Source organism: Nelumbo lutea, chromosome 4 (assembly GCF_056320005.1).
Source record: "Nelumbo lutea isolate HS-2025 chromosome 4, American lotus-T2T, whole genome shotgun sequence".
NCBI lineage: Eukaryota > Viridiplantae > Streptophyta > Magnoliopsida > Proteales > Nelumbonaceae > Nelumbo > Nelumbo lutea.
Window position 1 is genome coordinate 16,993,059 of NC_142687.1, and position 18,625 is coordinate 17,011,683.

The window sequence follows — 18,625 nt, forward strand, 5'->3', positions numbered from 1 at the left end:
TTCGGTTCTATTTTTGTTTTTTTAAAAAATCAGTTTTCGGTTTTGGCTCGACTCGATTTGATAGATTTTCAATCGAACTAAACCAAAAATCGAATTATTGTTTATTTAACGAAGTATATTAAATATTTAATTTGATCTATTTAATACTTTATGCTAATTAATTATTATATTTCGCAATAACTAATTGGGCAATTTCCCACTGGGCTTTAATTGTTTGTGAATGACTTTTAATTAATAATTGTTAATCAAAAACTGGACTAATCATTAATTGTTCATTAATTATTAATTGTTTTTGAAAATTGCCCAATTCACTAATTCGCCATTAGAATAGAACTTTGGGCGTAGTTTTTAATTAATAATAGTTAACTAATTAAAACCATTGGGATTTGAGACATTCTAACTTTTAATTAATAATAATAGTCAATTAATTAAGATCATTGGACTTTGGGGCCATTTTAACTTTTAATTACTAATACTTATCAATTAATTTGTTGTTGATCAATGTTTGTCATTTATGTGGAATTAAGGCCCATTCAAACCAAACCGAATTTTGGTTTTAATTTGGTTCGATTCGATTGAAGAAAATGGTCAAACTGAATAGCGGTTAGGTCCTCGATTCTAACTTAACCGAACCGAACCAACCGATTGTACATCCCTTATTGGATCTGATCCGAATCCAATCTATTTACAGCCCTATTATCATGGGCAGGGCATTTATAATGGAACCCAATCTCACCTTTGATTCTGTATGGAGCCTTGTTTTAACAGCCCTACTATTATGAATCGATTGAGAGACCTTTAACCCATTGGGTTCACCCTCGTTAGATGTAGGTCCAAGTGCAACGAGGTGGGGGGGGGGGGGGGGGGGGGCGGGGGGCGGCTGAATCTCTCGGCCCTGTTCTCTCTCCCCTAGCTATGAAACCTCAGTTGTGCCAAACCCCACTTGTATATAACCTCGGTCTGATCAGTCTCCTTTCCTCCGCTTTCTCACGGGCTCTAGCCCCGGTTCGATGTCAAACCCTAGTTGCGATTGCGGGATTTGTAACCGGCACCAACATTCAGCGTGTAATCAGTCGATTCCAAACCAAAAATGTGAAAAACACATCAGCAGAGAGAAAGAGAGTGCTCTGTTGTGCTTCAAAGGTAGCAGCGGTGTCTAGAGGACCGCGGAGCTAATGATTGCAACGACGTCAATGGCTTCATTGACAGTCGGAGATGGGAAAAGAGAATGTATGAAAAAGAGAAAAAGATTATAAAGGATATTTTTGGAATCTTTGAAACATAATACGAGAAGTTTTAGACAATTAGTACAAATGGAGAAGTTTTAATCGATTAACTAAACCATGAACATACTTTAAGAAATTTGCCCTTTCAAGTAGGTATCGTGAGAATGCGACTACGAGGATAACCCGGAATTCAACTTCTTGGGTCGTATTTTGTGGACAGGGATTGGAACTCGTGCTCTTAACTCACTTTGGGTCGCATTTATTTCTATTTTTTTGAAGGCACTTTGCGTCGTATTTTGAGAGCTTCAAATTCATTTACTCACATCACACAGGCCACAGCTATGAACTCATTTTGGATACACAAGCGAAGGCCTTTCGATGAATTAAATTTCGCTTTTTTTTTTTTTTTTCAAGTCTTTTCCCATTATTAGTTTTTGGTTGGAACTCCTGCCGAGTTGGTTGGATCGAGACTTCGGATTTGGAAGAGTCTATTGATGATCTATAAGACGAGTTCGTGGCGTTGCTGCGGATTTTAGAGGGTCGTAACCCCAATTTCTGCATCTGTAGTGAGTTGTTATCTTCTCAACCATGGAATTCTCTGTGCCTGAGGAGTTATTAGGAACTTTTGCACAAATTTTCGTCTATTGGCTTTATTCCGGCATTTGTTTCTTGTTGGGATCCTTCGACAATTACCGGCTGCACTCAAGGAAAGATGAAGATCTTAAGAATCTGGTCTCGAAAGGGACTGTTGTCAAAGCCGTTCTTCTTCAACAGATGATTCAGGCTATTGTTGCAATCCTCTTGTTCACTGTAAGTAGCAAAATAAATTGTTATGGCTTTACTATTTTCCTTTATTTTTTTCTATTTGGTTCGTTTTGAAAATTGGACTAGACGTCTCTACAAATATGATACGCAATGACTCATGATGCTTAATAACTAGAATTCTTTTGGCGCCTTAACTAACTTTTGCGTGGATGGGGATAGAGGGAGTTCGTTTTGAGAATTTGGCTCGTTTTGTTCACTCAGTTCCTCATGATACTCAATAACTGTTCTGCTTCTGCTCGTGTTTTCTGGCTATTACCTATCCTGTGGATGGGATTCTCCTAAATCAAACTTGGAATCTCCTAATTAGGAGATGGGGATTGAGGGAGGGGAAGCTTGGTCTTTGGTGTCCAGTAAAACTTTTTATTTCCTTTTACCACCTCTTTCATTTGTCCTTGATAATTTCTTGTACAGTACATGAAATTTTAGCTATGCATTAAGGCAAATGGTGTTTCAATAATTTATCTTGCTTATCAGGAGATTTAGATTACTTGATTAGTAAGATGGACGTCTAGAAATGCTCCAGGATTTGCATATCTATATATTTTTCTGGGATTGGAGACGACATTTTAAGGATATGTGAAATTAAACCCGTCTTCAATACATTCATTTTTTTAGTACTATTTTCCCCCACTCTTCCCACCCATCCATCTGATATTCTTACTCTGGTTATGCTTTTTCTTTTTTTTTTTTTTTTCTTTTCCTTAATGCCTAACATTTTCTTTTTCTTTTTATGACATTGCGGATCTTGTAGCCATCTTATTTTCTATTATACAGATCGGTAAAGTACTTCCGTGTGAGGGACATATCTAAGGTCCCATGCAATGCTGTTGTACTATGTGATGGACAAGATAATTGGCTACCAACTTCAGTGGGTGCCACTTATTCTATATTTTTAGAAAAACTGTTGGGGGCTTCATCCTCAACTCTGGCAACTCCCATCTTATATGCTAAAACTTACCATACTCCATATCAGTAGATTCAGAACTGATCATTATCCTTTTCTTATTTTCATCCCGTGTTTATTGTTTCTAAAGTATTTGTTTATAATTCTTTACCTATTAATTATCCATTGGATATGGTTCTCAAGCTTCACAGGCTAAATTGAGAGAAGAAATTTGCATCTACAGGGACCTCAAATCAGGTGACCCTTTCAAAAGTCTTGAATCAAATATAAATTCACTCCCCAAGAATTGTTGAGCGTCGGATTTTTTTAAGGCAGCAGGCAACAACTGACTTCTCTGCAATGAACAAAAGAAAGGAATTAATAAGATGTTAAAAATGTAAGAGAAATAGGATCCTTGAACAGCTGTGACTTAGGTGTTCTTTTTCTTTCTTAGTTCACTTTGTTTTCATGCTGTTTTAGTAAAGGAAGAAAGCAATAATTGTTTACTAACCTATGTTTTTTGGTCCATAAATAGAGATGACCTCTTTTGAAAAAATACCCTTACTTTTGAAAACTAGAAAAGGTAGCTTCTAGAACACAACCATGGGTTTGTCTCATAATTTGCTGATGTGGAATTAATAATTGTGCAAATTTGGAGTCCTGAATGTTACCATTTTCCAATAAAGGCTTTCTCTTTTATTTTATTTTTCCAAAAAAGAAGTCTGGGGTCCTGTGTTCTCAAAAGTATCACACTTAATATGAACCTACATACTGCATACCACCGGAGTGGGGTGGAGTATTGCAGGTGAAAAATAAATTATAACTGAAGGGATTATGATCAAGAACTGTGATATGAAGGGATCAGATGAATACAGAACATGTAGCGGAGGGTTTTCCATGTATTGTAAAATGAAACACTAATAGCTGAGCAGTCAGTAATGAGAGATTGTTACTATTTGTTTAAGGATTTCTGGTCTGCAATGGAGCATATCTGCAGCCATCAATCTGAAGATCTAGGCTTTCATTTTTTCACCTTACCAATTTTTTAAGCTTACTATAGATTATTTTTAATACATGATCAACAAATTTAATTCACACATTTATGTTAATTGATTAACTAGAAGAGGTAATGGATGAAGTGTAGTATGGGATTTGCAGGGATATATTTTTTATGGAAGAAATCGATGGGAGATGATTGAAATGCTCTTTTGACTCATGGTACGCTTAGAACGAGTTGAAAATAAATGCAAACAAGAAAAAAATGTGAAAGTAGTAATAAATCCAAATAGTGCTTTAAATGTGATAGCTCCAGAGCATTGCCTAACGCTATGATACTCTCCAGCTTCCTTTTTAATTACTCCGGGCTTTAAATGTGATTACTCCAGGCTTTAAATATGATGGTTGTTTCATATTTATTGGCCTGAATTTAATCTGATTCTTATTTTTCGGGTGGTTTATTGGTGGGTGTTGACCTTGCATAGCTGCCACCACCTGTCCAACATTATGTTTATAAAATATTGTTTGTAATAGTTAAGCTGAAGCTGTGATCACAAACTCACCAGTCCAACCACCTAAATGCACAGTAACTCGTTATATGCTGTTTTTAGCATGGCTACTTTTATTCTTGGACCTGGAATATAATAAACTCCTGTCTTCCGTTGTAGGTAAAAGCAAATGATAATGGGACAGCTACATATTTGACACCTTCCTTTGTTGTCCTGGCAAGACAATTCTTGATTGCAATGCTGGTTCTAGATACATGGCAATATTTTACGCATAGATACATGCACCATAATAAGTTTTTGTACCGGCATGTTCATTCTCAGCATCATCGGCTTGTTGTACCATATGCCTTTGGAGCTCTATACAACCACCCTTTAGAAGGACTTCTAGGCACTATAGGTGGGGCCCTATCTTTCCTCCTATCTGGTATGTCAGCCCGAACTTCTATCTTCTTCTTCTCCTTCGCTATTATCAAAACAGTGGATGACCACTCTGGGTTATGGCTTCCTGGGAATCTCTTCCATGTGTTCTTTAAAAACAACACTGCATATCACGATGTTCATCACCAACTTCGTGGAAGCAAGTACAACTTTTCACAGCCATTCTCTGTCTTGTGGGATAGAATTCTTGGAACCTACATGCCTTATTCACTTGTAAAGCGAGAAGGTGGGGGATTTGAAGCATGCCCAACAAATGGAATCAAGGCTGATTGATTACCTTTTTAGATCCTTTTTGTGTAACCACGATGTACCTTGAATCTTTTTGAAGATCTGTTCTTTTAATAAGCCATAATGTTTATGTTGTTTGTATATATGTAATTTGTAGTTTGTACTTTATTACCTAGTTTTGAAAATTAACAATGGAATGATGTATCCTATATTTGGTTGATCTTTGCACTTTTATCTTTAATGTTGGTTTTAATATGCCTGTACCAATGGCCCCATTTAATGTTTTATCCATCTGATGGTTCCCTTATATTATTGTTGTTGTTGTTATTGCTGTTGTTACAATTATGATTGTTTGTGCGCCAGCCAAATTCTTTAAATCCCATGGCCTGAGAAAAACCAAACAGAATGGTTTCCCTGGAAGCCTTGGCTCCAACCCAATCGATTACCTAAACATTGTATTTTTTTTGTGATGAATTTATGAAAGAAAAGTCATGATTACATGGAACCTAGAGCTGATGACACAAGTCCCTGTTGTTAGAACACCTGTACTGCTTGATCAAAAGGAGTTCCATAGATTCCTTGAAAGAAAGCTGATGCATTTTCCAAGAAAATTTCTTGCCTTTCCACTAAACCTTGTCGTTATGCACACCTATGATTCAGGGGTTGCACTCTACTTGGGTAGGCCGTAGCGAATCTGGATTTGCTATTCACAGCGCAGCACCTCCTATGAATAACAACACAAGTATGGAAGATGTTCCCAATGTGCGGCTGGGACGTACTGTGAACTTGATGTGAAGAGCGCTCTGCGAGGAACAGATCCAGACTGGGTCATAGTTAGTTCCTGAGGTTCTGCTAATGAGGCAATTCTTTATAGTCTATGTGCTACTACTAAGACTGTGATGACACAGAGAAGTAAAAAAGGTAGGCGACCAGCAAGGGAAGTGCAGCTTTATCAGGTTGTTTGGATGATGGCCCGTTGAAGAAGTTCCCTTAACAACTGGGTTTAGACTAGACTGATGGTCTCTATGCGGCATGCAGCATAGCATTTTAGCACTTTCAGGAGATGCATCTTTGCAGAAATTCTTGTCTCTTCTCTCCCATGTGTCCGTGACTGTGTGTGCGCATGCATACATGTTGTTTACTGAGTCCTTTCATTGTGTGTTATCTGGATTGGCAACCCTGCACATCAGACTGAGCTATTTGTCACAAGTGAATACACCAGTGTTCTATGCATAAGGTGGCACCATGTGTATGGATTCTACGGAAGCGTTCACTCGTGATAAAGAGGGGTGTCAATTGGATTGGATTTGGTCAAATCCGTTCCAGTTCAATGTGAGTCCATTATAAATGGACCAGGTCTAATCCAATCCAATGAATGTTTTGGACCAATTTAAACTGGTCCAATTTAATGTCTGGACTGTCCAATTTGTTCAAATTAATTTTGATTTAGATTGATTTCAACTCAAACCCGGTCCATTGACACATATATTCTTATTTTATATCAATAGACCAGATATTGGCTTAATCCAATCCAATATAAATTTGTTATGAACGGATCAGGTCCAATCCAATCTAATAAATATTTTTAGACCGAATTGGTCTAATCCAATATGTCTTGTTGGTCCATCCAATCCATCCAAATTGATTTTGGACTGGATGGAGTCCAATCCAAATCCGGTCCAGTTTGATTTGCATGATTGTCTCCAGCTCATTCGGTCTTCCAGCTCCAGAGGATCAACCGATCAACATAAGCGGGAATGGGAATGCTGTGCTGTAGATCTAACCTATATGCTAATAGGCCCTCTGCTTAAGCTTCACTTAAACCAAAATATTATTTTTTACATACATTCGAGTCTTATTGTAGCAGATTAGCTATTTCACTATTTCTTTGTCACGTTTTCACCGACTCCCTACCATTTTTCTGTGATTAGTATGCCAAGAAGATAGGATGCCCGTATGGGAAGTTCAAATGAAATGAATATACACAAGAGAAATGCATCGTAAACTTGGAAAAAAAAGGAATATAGAGGAACTCTGAAATTCTGAATTTCCAGGTACTTGGTCTATTAAGTGTCAAAATTCAAAACAAAAGAAGATAAAGGAACATGCATTAGATGATTTAAAGCATAGAGGGAGGAAAAACTGAAAACCAGAATTCCGAATTTGCAAAAGCTATTTATCCAGAGAAACATTAATGAAACATTAGCACAGTTGAATTTTTATTGCTTCTTTTATCCCTTTAACCAAAACTACTAGTCAGGACTCGGTTCTTAAGCATGGTTAAATTAAGTATTCATTTTCCAATATGTACATGTTACATGTCCCTCTTAGACTTTTCAATAGGGACTGCAGCTATACTCTTCATTTCATACGCTTCAAAGCTTAGATATACATTATTTAGGTGGTGCTAACTTTTTGAAATCCAACTTGTTTTATGCCTAACTGCTACCAATTAAGAATATTTTAGAAGAGGTGGTAGCTCGAATGTCGGTAAGAAGAAAATAATTGATAGAATTACTATGAAGGGTGTATATGTCCCAATTTTTGGTACTTGATAAAATGTAACTTCTTTGCTTGTTTGACTTATTGATATGTCAGGCCAATAAATAGACGAAGACTCCCTCTCTCTCTCAAGAATTTCCAGCTTGCTGTTTCTCGTCCCTGGAATCTTTTCTTTGACTTGAATCTAACGCTGATTACTGTCCACTTATGATATCAATTTGCTTGCCAGGAATTCGTGCTTGAGCATCAACAAGCGCCTCTTGAACTCTCTTTATTCATAATTTGCTAGTTTCGATATAAGAGATCTTCCCTTATACATGTCTCATCTTTCTTCTTCTGTTTTTATCTCTTGAGTTTCAGTCAGTTAGGCTCTGTTTATTTGCAATGCAAATATAGATTTTGCACCTGATTTTAGTTTTGCATGAATTTGTTTTATTACTATAATTTTCACTCCTACGTGATATAAATTTTGTTTTCGTTCGACTCATTTACACTCATCAGTCGTGCAAATTTGGCATCCCACCTTCCTCCTACCTCTCAATTCTCTCTTATATGAAGTAGAGATCACATCACCTTGCGTGATCGTATTCACCACAAAACAAATAACCCTCCTACCTACATTCTCTTTTATATTTGTAAGGCGGTACGAGAATGGAAAACTTATATGTTTCTTATTGAGTTTCAATTACTATTTATAATTACAAGGATAGTCGATCGGTTGCAGTGCAACAACGCAGCTAATCGACCAGACTGCAAATGGGCCAAATGGCACGTAGGCCCAAGACTCTGATCCTAACAATATTAGGTGGAAATCACATTATTTCACTTCTTACAAACAAATAAAACAAAATAAAATCTGAAACAAAAGTAAACCCGATTTTACATTCAGCGCTGAATGTAATGAAATTTACATGCATTTGATCCTTTGGCCTTGGGTAAGATGATGTGACAGGTTCTTTTTTAATATTTCATTGCATTTATTGCCTATCCACCTTCACTTTCAAGTATTACCCCTCGACCCCATCATGCACATGGCTAACCCCATCTCTATTATTATCCTGTGCCTTGTGGGGGGTTCCTTGAGGGCACTGCCTTACCATATCAAATGATTTATAGTGTAGTTACTTGTTAGGAGTTGGTCAATTACAATGATGATAGCAGGAGAATGCGAATGCCTCTTAAGGCTTCTTTAGCTGTGGACCAGTTGCTGCTTCATCATCTTAAATTCTCAATTACAGTAACAATACTCCACCACCACCCACACAATTCTCAACTCTCACATCCCATATCAAAGTTAATTAGAAAATTGGTAAAACCCAAAGCTGATAGATGCCCACCACATCTTATGTCAAAGATATTTGATTTTAATGTCCTCTCTCTTGGAGTAGGTGACAGAAGATGTTCATATTCTCTGGACCTTAGATGAGAAGAAGCCATGAACCAAAAACCAGTAGGAGCAATAACAAGAGCTCCCGCATTAATTGGCGTATGTTACACAAACGAGTTAGTATTCTCTTCTGCTTTGAGATGCACCTTAGACCTTAGTATTTAATTTGTTGTCAACGTATTATGCTGACTAGCGACTAGTGCATGGTTAGAGTCGGTTCAAATCTGCTGCAAGCCTTCTTTCCAGAATTCGAGCCTGCATCAATACATCATTATAGCATGAAAGAGAGACGCAACCGTGGGATCCACCCAAGAGGCTGAGTTTTGTAGAAAGGAATGCAGCTACCCTACCCGTACTGACATGCGTCTGAGGGCGTGGCGTGTGATTATTACGAGCAGAGCGTGTCATTCCAAGCGACATTCCTTGCTGAAGAGTTCTCTATCATAACAACGAAAGTTGAGACTGAAAGCTCCACTCTAATTGAAAGTTGAAACCCAGTAGAAAGATCAAATTGGATGGAGATGGACTACAGAGTACTGAACCTGGAATACTTGGCACATTCCTTTCCCCTCACCCATGTAAGTTGAAACTATTTCATTTACGATATTCAAGAAGTACAAAAGACAGAGGTAATATGGGTTACCTTAGATCATGTGCCATGCTGTTACTAGAGCTTTTTACAAATTTAATACGAAAAGACTGAAACGTATTACATGCATGATCAAAAAGAGTCTTTTCAATCCTTGAACAGTATCTGATTTGCTTGGCTACCTTCCTTACTACTATTGTAGCTGCATTCGAGAATACAACCTTCTATAACTACCCTCTTCATCTGTCATTTCCTGGTGCCATTTGTTCAACGCATTAAATAAAGCTCTGTCCCTTGTATTTTGGGCGAGAAAGAGAAATTCACTGATCTTCGTTCATGTTTTGTCTGGTCTAATCGCTCTAGATAACGTAATCTTGCACTCACTGTCACCTTATCCTTCACATCTTGGCTTAGAACTTATTTATTTATTTTTTAACTTATCTGGCACATTACCTTTCTCCTCCATAAGTGTTAAGACAAAACCCCTGTCCATTTGTTTTTGTTTTGTTAAACTTTGACATAATACGGGCTTAATTAATGTGTTGATGACGGATTTTATAGACAAAGCCGACAAGGCCACGAGGATAGGTTTGGAGATGATTATTGACTGTTAAGTTTTAATTGCGTAGTACGGCATTGGTCGAAGATCCAAAAACATACATGTCAACCAAAGCCTGGATTTGTAATCTTTTGAGCGTGCTATGGCCTATGGGAGAGCAAAGGCTTAAGGCCAACGCTACCTTCTTCAACAAGGACAGACACGGATGGTTCTACCCATTTTAGTTTTTGATATCAAACCAAATCGATAATCCAAAGCCTCCAAACTCCCCCACTTGTAACCAATAAAATGAGATAGATAATAGAAGAAATAGACTTTGAGGGGAAAATGGCCTAATAAGGTTTAAATCTAATATATATATATATATATATTGAGGGTCGGAGGAATGTTAAAAGTAATCCTTTATATTTTGGTTGATGTTTTGGAGGCCAAAAACCCACTTTATTAGGTTTAGATCCACCCTTCACTTGATAACCGCATATAAATAATTGTTTAATTTAATAAAAGGTTTGGGGAGCCAAGGACCCACTAAGATACTTGGCTCCGCCCATCATAGGAGGAAAAAATGTATATGGACATGAAGCAAAGATGGCCGTGAATTTTGCATTGTTCACCACAAATGAGACTGTAAATTTTGCATTGTTCACCACAAATGAGACTAACTGCTTCACATATTACATGGTAGATGCATGGATAATGGGTATATTTAGAACTACTCTATTTCTTATCAGAAGATATTTGCTTGCTTTCTTTCACTGAAATTAAATCATGGGTAATCCAAAGTTCAAGCTGGGCATGATCAACTGCTTAACAGAAATGAAGAAATATTGAAGATTGAACTATAGCTTGTAAGTAAGAATAGATTTGATCAATTACGATCCAGATCTTTTCCTGCCGACGCTAGGATAGGATAGGATCGCCTACAACACTCATATCTCCCTACATATCCAAATACAGGGACTAACGACCATTAATATTTATGACAATTAAAACATATATGAGCCGGAGCCATGAGAATGTATCTATTACATATATAGAGAATCTGAGTCACGTCGGTAGCCTGAGCGAATGAATGTACCGAAAGCCCGTTGAGCATGTGCAGACTCATAGTCCGTCACCTTGGTTTCGGCCTGAAACCTCGACATTGGTGGTGCGAAGGACTCTGACCTGTGACATCTTCGTGTCTCAAACGTTGCTTTGTCCGCTGGCACTCTATGTGCATGCCCTGCTACATTCAGTGCTTTCTGACTCCTGCATCCCAGTAGAATTCCAGGCCCCCGTCTTTGGACCTCTTTGGACGCTAAGTTCTTGGGTGTGGCCATGGTCTTGGTTTCATTTCCTGTGGTGGTGGTTGATTTGAGAACCATCCCATCAGAATCCGAAGTAATAGTTGATGGCGCCTCCGACGCTACTGAAAAATTGGCAGCGCTGGCGGTGACGACGCTCCACTCGATGCTTGCCTCGCTTGGCTCATAGCATGATGTGGGTGTAGCACAGCTTGATAGGGGCCACAGGGCGTCGGGCGTCTGCCTCATCAGGAACGGGTTGTCATTGCTCGACAGATTCTCGATCTCAAACAAGTCTGAACTAGCATCGCTCTCGATATCGTCGCACGCTCGGCCGCTGCCGGAAGTTGCTGTCCTGTTCTGGGCTCTAGGAATGGCGTCCCAAGTCAGCATACTTAACTTCCTCTCTAGATTCAAGTTGACACCTCCGTTCTGCAGGATAGGGGATCCGAACACCTCCAGTGACTTTCGGGGATTTGCTTCCTCCCGCTTCATCTCTTCAAACTGCCTTCTAATGGCCAGATTTTCCACCCCAGCATTAAACACGGGGAATGAAAAGCACTCTTTTCTGCCTAATCCAACGCTCGCTTTCTCAGGTTTTTGGCAACCCGTTTCCTCTTTGAACTGGATTTGCTTATTTCCGACCAAATCAAATGCAACACGATCGATTTTGACGGCTTGTTTTTTTTGAACCCCATGAATGTCATGACTGACCTTGGAATTTCTTGAGTTCTTGATCTCCCCAATTTCGTAGTCAATATCCACGGATTTCTTATCAGAACACACGCAATTGCAAGCGAAGCCCGGGAAAAATCTTCTGCTACGTGTCTTGCTTTGCTTACTTGGGGACGGGTATATGAAACGACTCGAAAGTAGCGCACTCCGGCTGTTATAACTTGCTTCTGAACAAGTACTCGAAGTTCCCAGTTTAACTTTTGATCTCCTGCGCTGTAGATCGACTGGCTCCTCCTCTTGCCTAGGTTGGTGGTGCTGCCTCGAACTTATCTCAGCAATTCTTGGCTTCTCCTCCTCATCCTCATCCATTCCACCGTTGAAGTATTTTTCTGCACCAAAGACATCGATTTCACCGTCTTCAGTTTTCTTTCTTCCTATGCTTATCTGGTGGAGAGGTTCTTGGGGGTCAATGAAGGTCGAAGATGGTTTCCGGGCAGACTCAGACAATTCTAGTATGAATGTCTGTTCGGAAGTACTAAGATAAGAGGAGAAAGATGCGTCTCGTTGATTGCTACTGTTATTTTCGTTGGGGAGGGTGGTATTGCAGGCTGAGGTTATTGTGACCATAGCCATGGCGTACGTACGTTTTAACTTGGAAAAACCTTAATTTGCCAGATCGAAATAGGAGAGAAGGACTGGACCTAGGAGAAAATCTCGGCTCTAGAAGAGCCACATCACATCTGTTATAAGAAGCTTGATACGATCAGGCGCATGGCTTCAATGGAGAGCCAAACTTAGGAAGCGGATCGAGGTGTTCTGATGGTATCTAAAAAAGCTGGAAACTGGAAATGTTTTAGTGGGTGAGGAGAAGATCAATTAACTGGCGGAGAGAAGAAAAGTTCTGGTTTGGAAATTGGAAGGGCTGAGCCTGACTGAGACTACTTGGCTCCTGGAGAGTCAGTCGTCTGCTATAAGTAGACTTCACTTGAGGAGAGATACAAGACAGTACGCCGAGGATGGACCCTCACGCTGGTAGTCTGGTAAAATGAGCAAATCCACGTAATTTCCAAACCTACCTACAAAAAGATAAAATTAAAGACCATTCCATTACCTTTCTTTAGTAAGATATATGCTAGCTGCTAGATAAGGGGGTCCCGCCCTCACATTAATGGCACTTTTTCTGACGTCAGATTGGGATCTACTTAATCACAGCAAAACCCATCTTGATTGGTCAAATATGATATATTCAAGGGCTTTTTGCCAGTGAACGTACGACAATACTTTGTTGATTGCTTTATGTGGATTCTAACTGCCCACAGACTATTTGGAATTTTGGACCCTTCAAACGATCTTTTTATTCGAGTACAGAGAACTGGGCAACCATACGGGTCATGGGTCATCAGCCAATTAGGCATACAGCTAGCGATGCAGGTACTACCTTAGTTAAGGAATTCGATCCCCACTTTGCCAAAAGGAGAGCCACTCGATTGGAACTGCATGGTGGCCCATGTAAGCTAGTGATTCTTGAATGTCTTTCAAGGCCAGTTTTCTTCTGTGGAGATCACACAGTTCTGTGAGGGAAGAAACTGACATCTCCCGCTTTCTATTTCATACTCGTAAAGTCTCAAAGGCTGGCCTCAAATGGAATTTGATTTTTGGAATGGTTGGGGTTGAGAAAGATAGAGAGGGGCTTACTGCCTTAATGGGGATACAAGGACGGTGCAGCTGTCCTGGATTTGAAATCAATAGTTTAAGAGCATCGCTTTTTGTGATGGAATATTGGATCGAATCGTCTTCCTTTCATATTAAAGAAAGGGGTGAAGCATCCAGGACAAGCTTCTTTTTCCAGTTTTCCCCTTTTTCTTTCTTTAGTCAACAAAACTTAAACTGAGACAGTTGCAAGTAATATCGAAGCTTTAATGGAGATCAGTGTCGATGTTATTATTGGGTGGGCAGTGCTAACTGATTGATCTGCCTAACCATCATTCTAAGGGTGTATAAGTATATATATACACAGAGGAAGCGAATCCAGGAGTCCGATGAGTAGACGGGCAAGAAAGAGAAACAATTAAGACAGTTCCTTGTAGCGTTGCATCCAGAATATCTCCGTACTTGTATGGAGAGGTATTCCAATGTAAGGCTGCAATAGGTGTACAAATAGGGTGAGCACAGTCTTGTGAGAAAACATCTTTCCATGTCCCACAACATATTTCCACTATTTATTGGAAACATCTTCTCGTGATAATATAAAAAATGATGATGTTATCATTAGGAGATGTTCCCAATACAGACCGAGATGTGCTGTGAGATGTGGGTATGTCCAATTTATTTGAATTGGATTTTTACGGTGGGCTTAAATTGAAATGAATTATTTATTTTATATTGCAGGGTCAGATTGGAGGATGCCTCAATCTTAGCCCAGCTTGAAGTTAAATAAGGTTATATTTTTAACCATAACCTAAGAGAAATTTTAAATCAAACTTATGGGTTGGAGTTTAGATGGAGAATACATCCCATAGGTGCACTATAGAAAATTTCATCTAATCTCTGTTCTTCATTTTCCCTCGTCTTTTGGCCCCCTCAAAAGAATATTCTTAGCTCCATCAATGTATACAATAACCAGTTTAAGTAGAGGGTACCTCCACCAAGATCAAAGATACTTAAGAATGACAATTTTTCTCATTTCTTCAATCACTGTTGGAGGGTGGAGATGATGATTTTCTCGTGTCCCCATCTCGTGGGGATGTCTGCTTAATAATGTATATGTTTGAATATATTTGGATCTATTTTAATATGATTGTAAAATGTAACATAACCATTTTATTTAAAAATTAAAAATAAAATGAATTTGGCATAAAAAAAGAATTGGCGGAGATTGGACCCCATAGAACAGCAAACAGGGATAGGAAAAACCCTGTCCCATTGGTGGGGACCGGAATGGAGACAAGGATGGAGATCTTCGCAGGGACGGGGATGGGGAGTGGCTCCCATCCCCTACCCCGTTGGCAACCAGATAATGTTCGACCTCCATGTTTTATGGACCCATGTTCGGAGTCTGTTTTTTATGGGCCCAGCCCATGCCTAATCGGACCATCTTGGTCACTATTTGGTGGTGGATCACAATCCTTTACGTATGTCCCACTGCAAATGACTATTCACTAAAAAAACTAATAAAAAAAAATGAAGTTGTTATATTAGAGGTCAGGGATTTTCGTATTCAAGGACAAAGGTCCGTGTCCATGCCGGAATTTCTGGTCCACAACTAGACATGAAGGACCCATGGATTTGGCCCATTGGTGACTGCTGTCTGATTCATCTAAAATTTAATAATGTTAATCCTATTCAACGGAAGATTAATTAGGGCGGCGTTTGGAAAATCTTTCGGTGAGGTCTTCCAAGCTTCTCGAAGCCCAAAAGCTCAACTTTTGGGCTTTTTCCGTTTGGTAACAGAAGACGAGTAGCCCAAAAGATTGGATGTTCAAAGAGCCCGTGTAAGCTAAAAAATCTCCGAAATCGAGAAGCTCTACTTCAAGCTTTTGCAAATCTCGGGCCAATCTGTGTTAAACATATGCCAAGAAACTCACGATTGAGAAAATAATACAGGGTTCTTCGAAGAAAACCCCATTCCTTATCTTCGAGCTAATAACATTAAGACCGGTTAAATCATTTGGATTCGGATCAATCCGGTCAGATCAGATCAAACCGGTTCAGGCCCATATTGTGTTGTGCACCAGTTTGGGACCAAATCAGGTCAAGGGAAGTAAATCGAACCGGTCCAAATTTGGGCCATATTGTACAAATTCAGGTCGGGCTGGTGACTCGAACTAGCCAAAGCAAGCGGGCCAGATCGTATCGGACCTGGGTTGAACCAGTCCATCCGGGCCCGCTTTGGATTCAGGTCAGTCCCGATTGGGCTGGGTTCGGACTGGATTGACTGACCCAAATGAACCAAACCGAGGTGATCGGATCTGTTAATATTTAGACCGAGTTGAACTGGTCCACACTTGGGTCGGGTTGATTTGGATTTATGTCGATTTGGGTGAAGTGTACTAATTCGAGGCAAAACTAGTTTTAGTCAATAAATAATAAAAAAATGAATGCATTAATAATAAATTATTTCACTCAAATGAAAAAATAAAAAAAAAATTAAAGAATTAATATTCATATATTTAGTGATTAACCCAATGGTTAGCCACAGCCCAACCTGATCCAACCCAATTAAATTGACCCAAACAATGGTTAGCCACAGCCCAACCTGATCCAATCCAATTAAATTGACCCAATAGGTGATGAACCTATTTCCAACCCGCCAAGTAAATGCATGGATTGGGTGGATTCAGCCTATTGAGTGAGAAATTACCACCCCTATCCACAGGGTACAATAATTTGAACGAATTAATTTAGAAGATACATTTCTGTAAAATCTGTAAATTTTAGCTTCAGTTGTGGCCAAACTAGATGCTTCTGATCTCCATTTTATATCTGTAGTGAAGGCTACCCATATATTCTAATAATTCCTTCTATAAAAATAAAAGGGATTTCCTACCAACAAAACACGTTTTAATACTCTTCCAACCAAGTTTTAACATGACATTACACTCCACATATGATCATGAGATTGAAACCCATCATAAAATTGGGACCCGTGATATATGAGATATGTAGTATTAGATCATCTTAGAAGGGTGTTAGAACGTATTTTGTTGGTGATGACAGGGATTCATTCAGTTTTGGTTACAAACACAATACTAATTGTAAATAATAATATCATTGGTAAAGCTGTTTGTAGAACCAATGATTAACTTCCGTGCCGGTAATAAAAATACATGCGATCCACAACTATTTAATTTCTCAATTCTCACTGTGAGCCCTGTGTATTTCACCACTAGCCTAAGACATTACCATTAGCTTCACAGCTTTTTTAACAGCTATGTGCGGGCAGCTAGTCAGAATTTGACTGATTTAGGTAATGTTTGACAATATGGTTGGTTTAATTTTTTAAAATAAAAATAACCAATACATTAGAAAAATCAATTGCAAATAAAATACAATGTATAGAACATTATTGGGCGACTGGATTAGGGGGTGGTAAATTCACTTTAACACCGACGAAAAAATATTGTATCAGTTTAGTGATCCATGGAAAATGAAATTCGGTGGATTTGAATTTTTATGCTGATAATGTTTGGTCGTCGCGGTGTAAATAGTTCTCCTTTGCCAGATTAAATAAGAAGAATAAGGTTATTCGATTTTACTTGAGAGAAAATGAAAGATTTACAAAATTAAAAAGCTATTTGATTAAAGGAGAGACTTACAAAATTAAAAAGAGTGAACAAACGCACCATGGACATAAAAATAAGGGAATTCGCATAAAAACTAGGTCTCGACGGAGCAACAGCCGTTGCTGAAAGCGATCCCTTCAGGGAAGTGTTCGCTTGTAAGAGACGAGAGTTGGGTCTCACTGCTCAATGAGATTCTTGAACCAAGCAACTGGGTCTCACCGCTCAATAGGGCTGTTCATGGGTTGGGTTGGCTTGGTATAGGTATATTGGTGTTTTTTCAACCAACCCGATTTAGTTGGTTTACCTAGAAATGAAACCGAAATCGACCCAGTGCTAAGTAAAACCGACCTGATCGGTTTGAATCGGGTTGAATCGGTTTAGATCGATTTTGTGAATGATTCTTTCGATGTAAACGGTAAATGATTCAAGTCTAAGAAAGCAAAGGCTGGATGCCTGAAAATTAAAAATGATTTGATGGATTTAAACTGATATTTTATATATCAGAAATTTTATATATAATATGTATATTTCTAAAATAAAGCTATATATATATTTCCACAAATATATATCTGAAATATTTATTAAAATTGAAATATATATAGTAAAACTGAAACATATCATATATATATATATATAATATCTGAAATATATTATATATAATATATATCTAAATCAGTTTGGATCGGTTTGGTTTTGATTTTCACACATGAAAACTGAAACCGAATCAAACCATCGGTTTATGTTTTTTTGTAACCCGAAACTGATTGATGCTAAAGAAAAATCGGCTAACTCGAATTAAATCAGACCGGATTGATCAGTTTGGTCAGTTTGGATCTTGTTATGAACAGCCCTACAGCTCAAAGAAATTCCCAAACCGAGTGACTGCTTCAAGGAAGTGTTTGCTTGCTGCTACTGTAACGGAGTTGGGTCTCATTAATCGCTCGATGCTCAGCATGGATGGAGTTGGATCTCACCGCTCCCTACTACTGTAACGGAGTTGGGTCTCATTGCTCAATACTAGGCATGGACGGAGTTGAGTCTCACCGTTCGTTGCTAATGTAACAGAGTTGGGTTTCACTACTCCGTGCTCGGCATGGTCGGAGTTGGGTCTCGCTGCTCATTACTAATGTCAAATCCAAGAGAAAGAACAGGGAAGACCGTTGCAAGGCAGAGAGGAGACACGAGGTGACCGTTGGACAAAGGAAGATAAAGTTTTATATAGATTTTATCGATATAAACT

General features: G+C 38.8%; 2 protein-coding genes across 2 annotated transcripts; one reads left to right on the top strand and one right to left on the bottom strand.

Moving 5' to 3' along the window:
• Positions 1–871: 871 nt before the first annotated feature.
• Positions 872–5,358, top strand: LOC148854219 (sphinganine C4-monooxygenase 1-like). The gene is made up of 2 exons (XM_088982530.1): positions 872–2,036; positions 4,599–5,358. The coding sequence occupies exons 1-2, from the start codon at positions 1,815–1,817 to the stop codon at positions 5,148–5,150; spliced, it is 774 nt and encodes a 257-aa protein (XP_088838656.1). The 5' UTR covers positions 872–1,814; the 3' UTR covers positions 5,151–5,358.
• A 5,611-nt stretch (positions 5,359–10,969) lies between these two features.
• On the bottom strand, positions 10,970–13,152 carry LOC148854220 (protein PHYTOCHROME KINASE SUBSTRATE 1-like). The gene has a single exon (XM_088983006.1). It carries the CDS (start codon positions 12,734–12,736, stop codon positions 11,168–11,170), a length of 1,569 nt encoding a protein of 522 aa, XP_088839132.1. The 5' UTR covers positions 12,737–13,152; the 3' UTR covers positions 10,970–11,167.
• Positions 13,153–18,625: the final 5,473 nt, after the last annotated feature.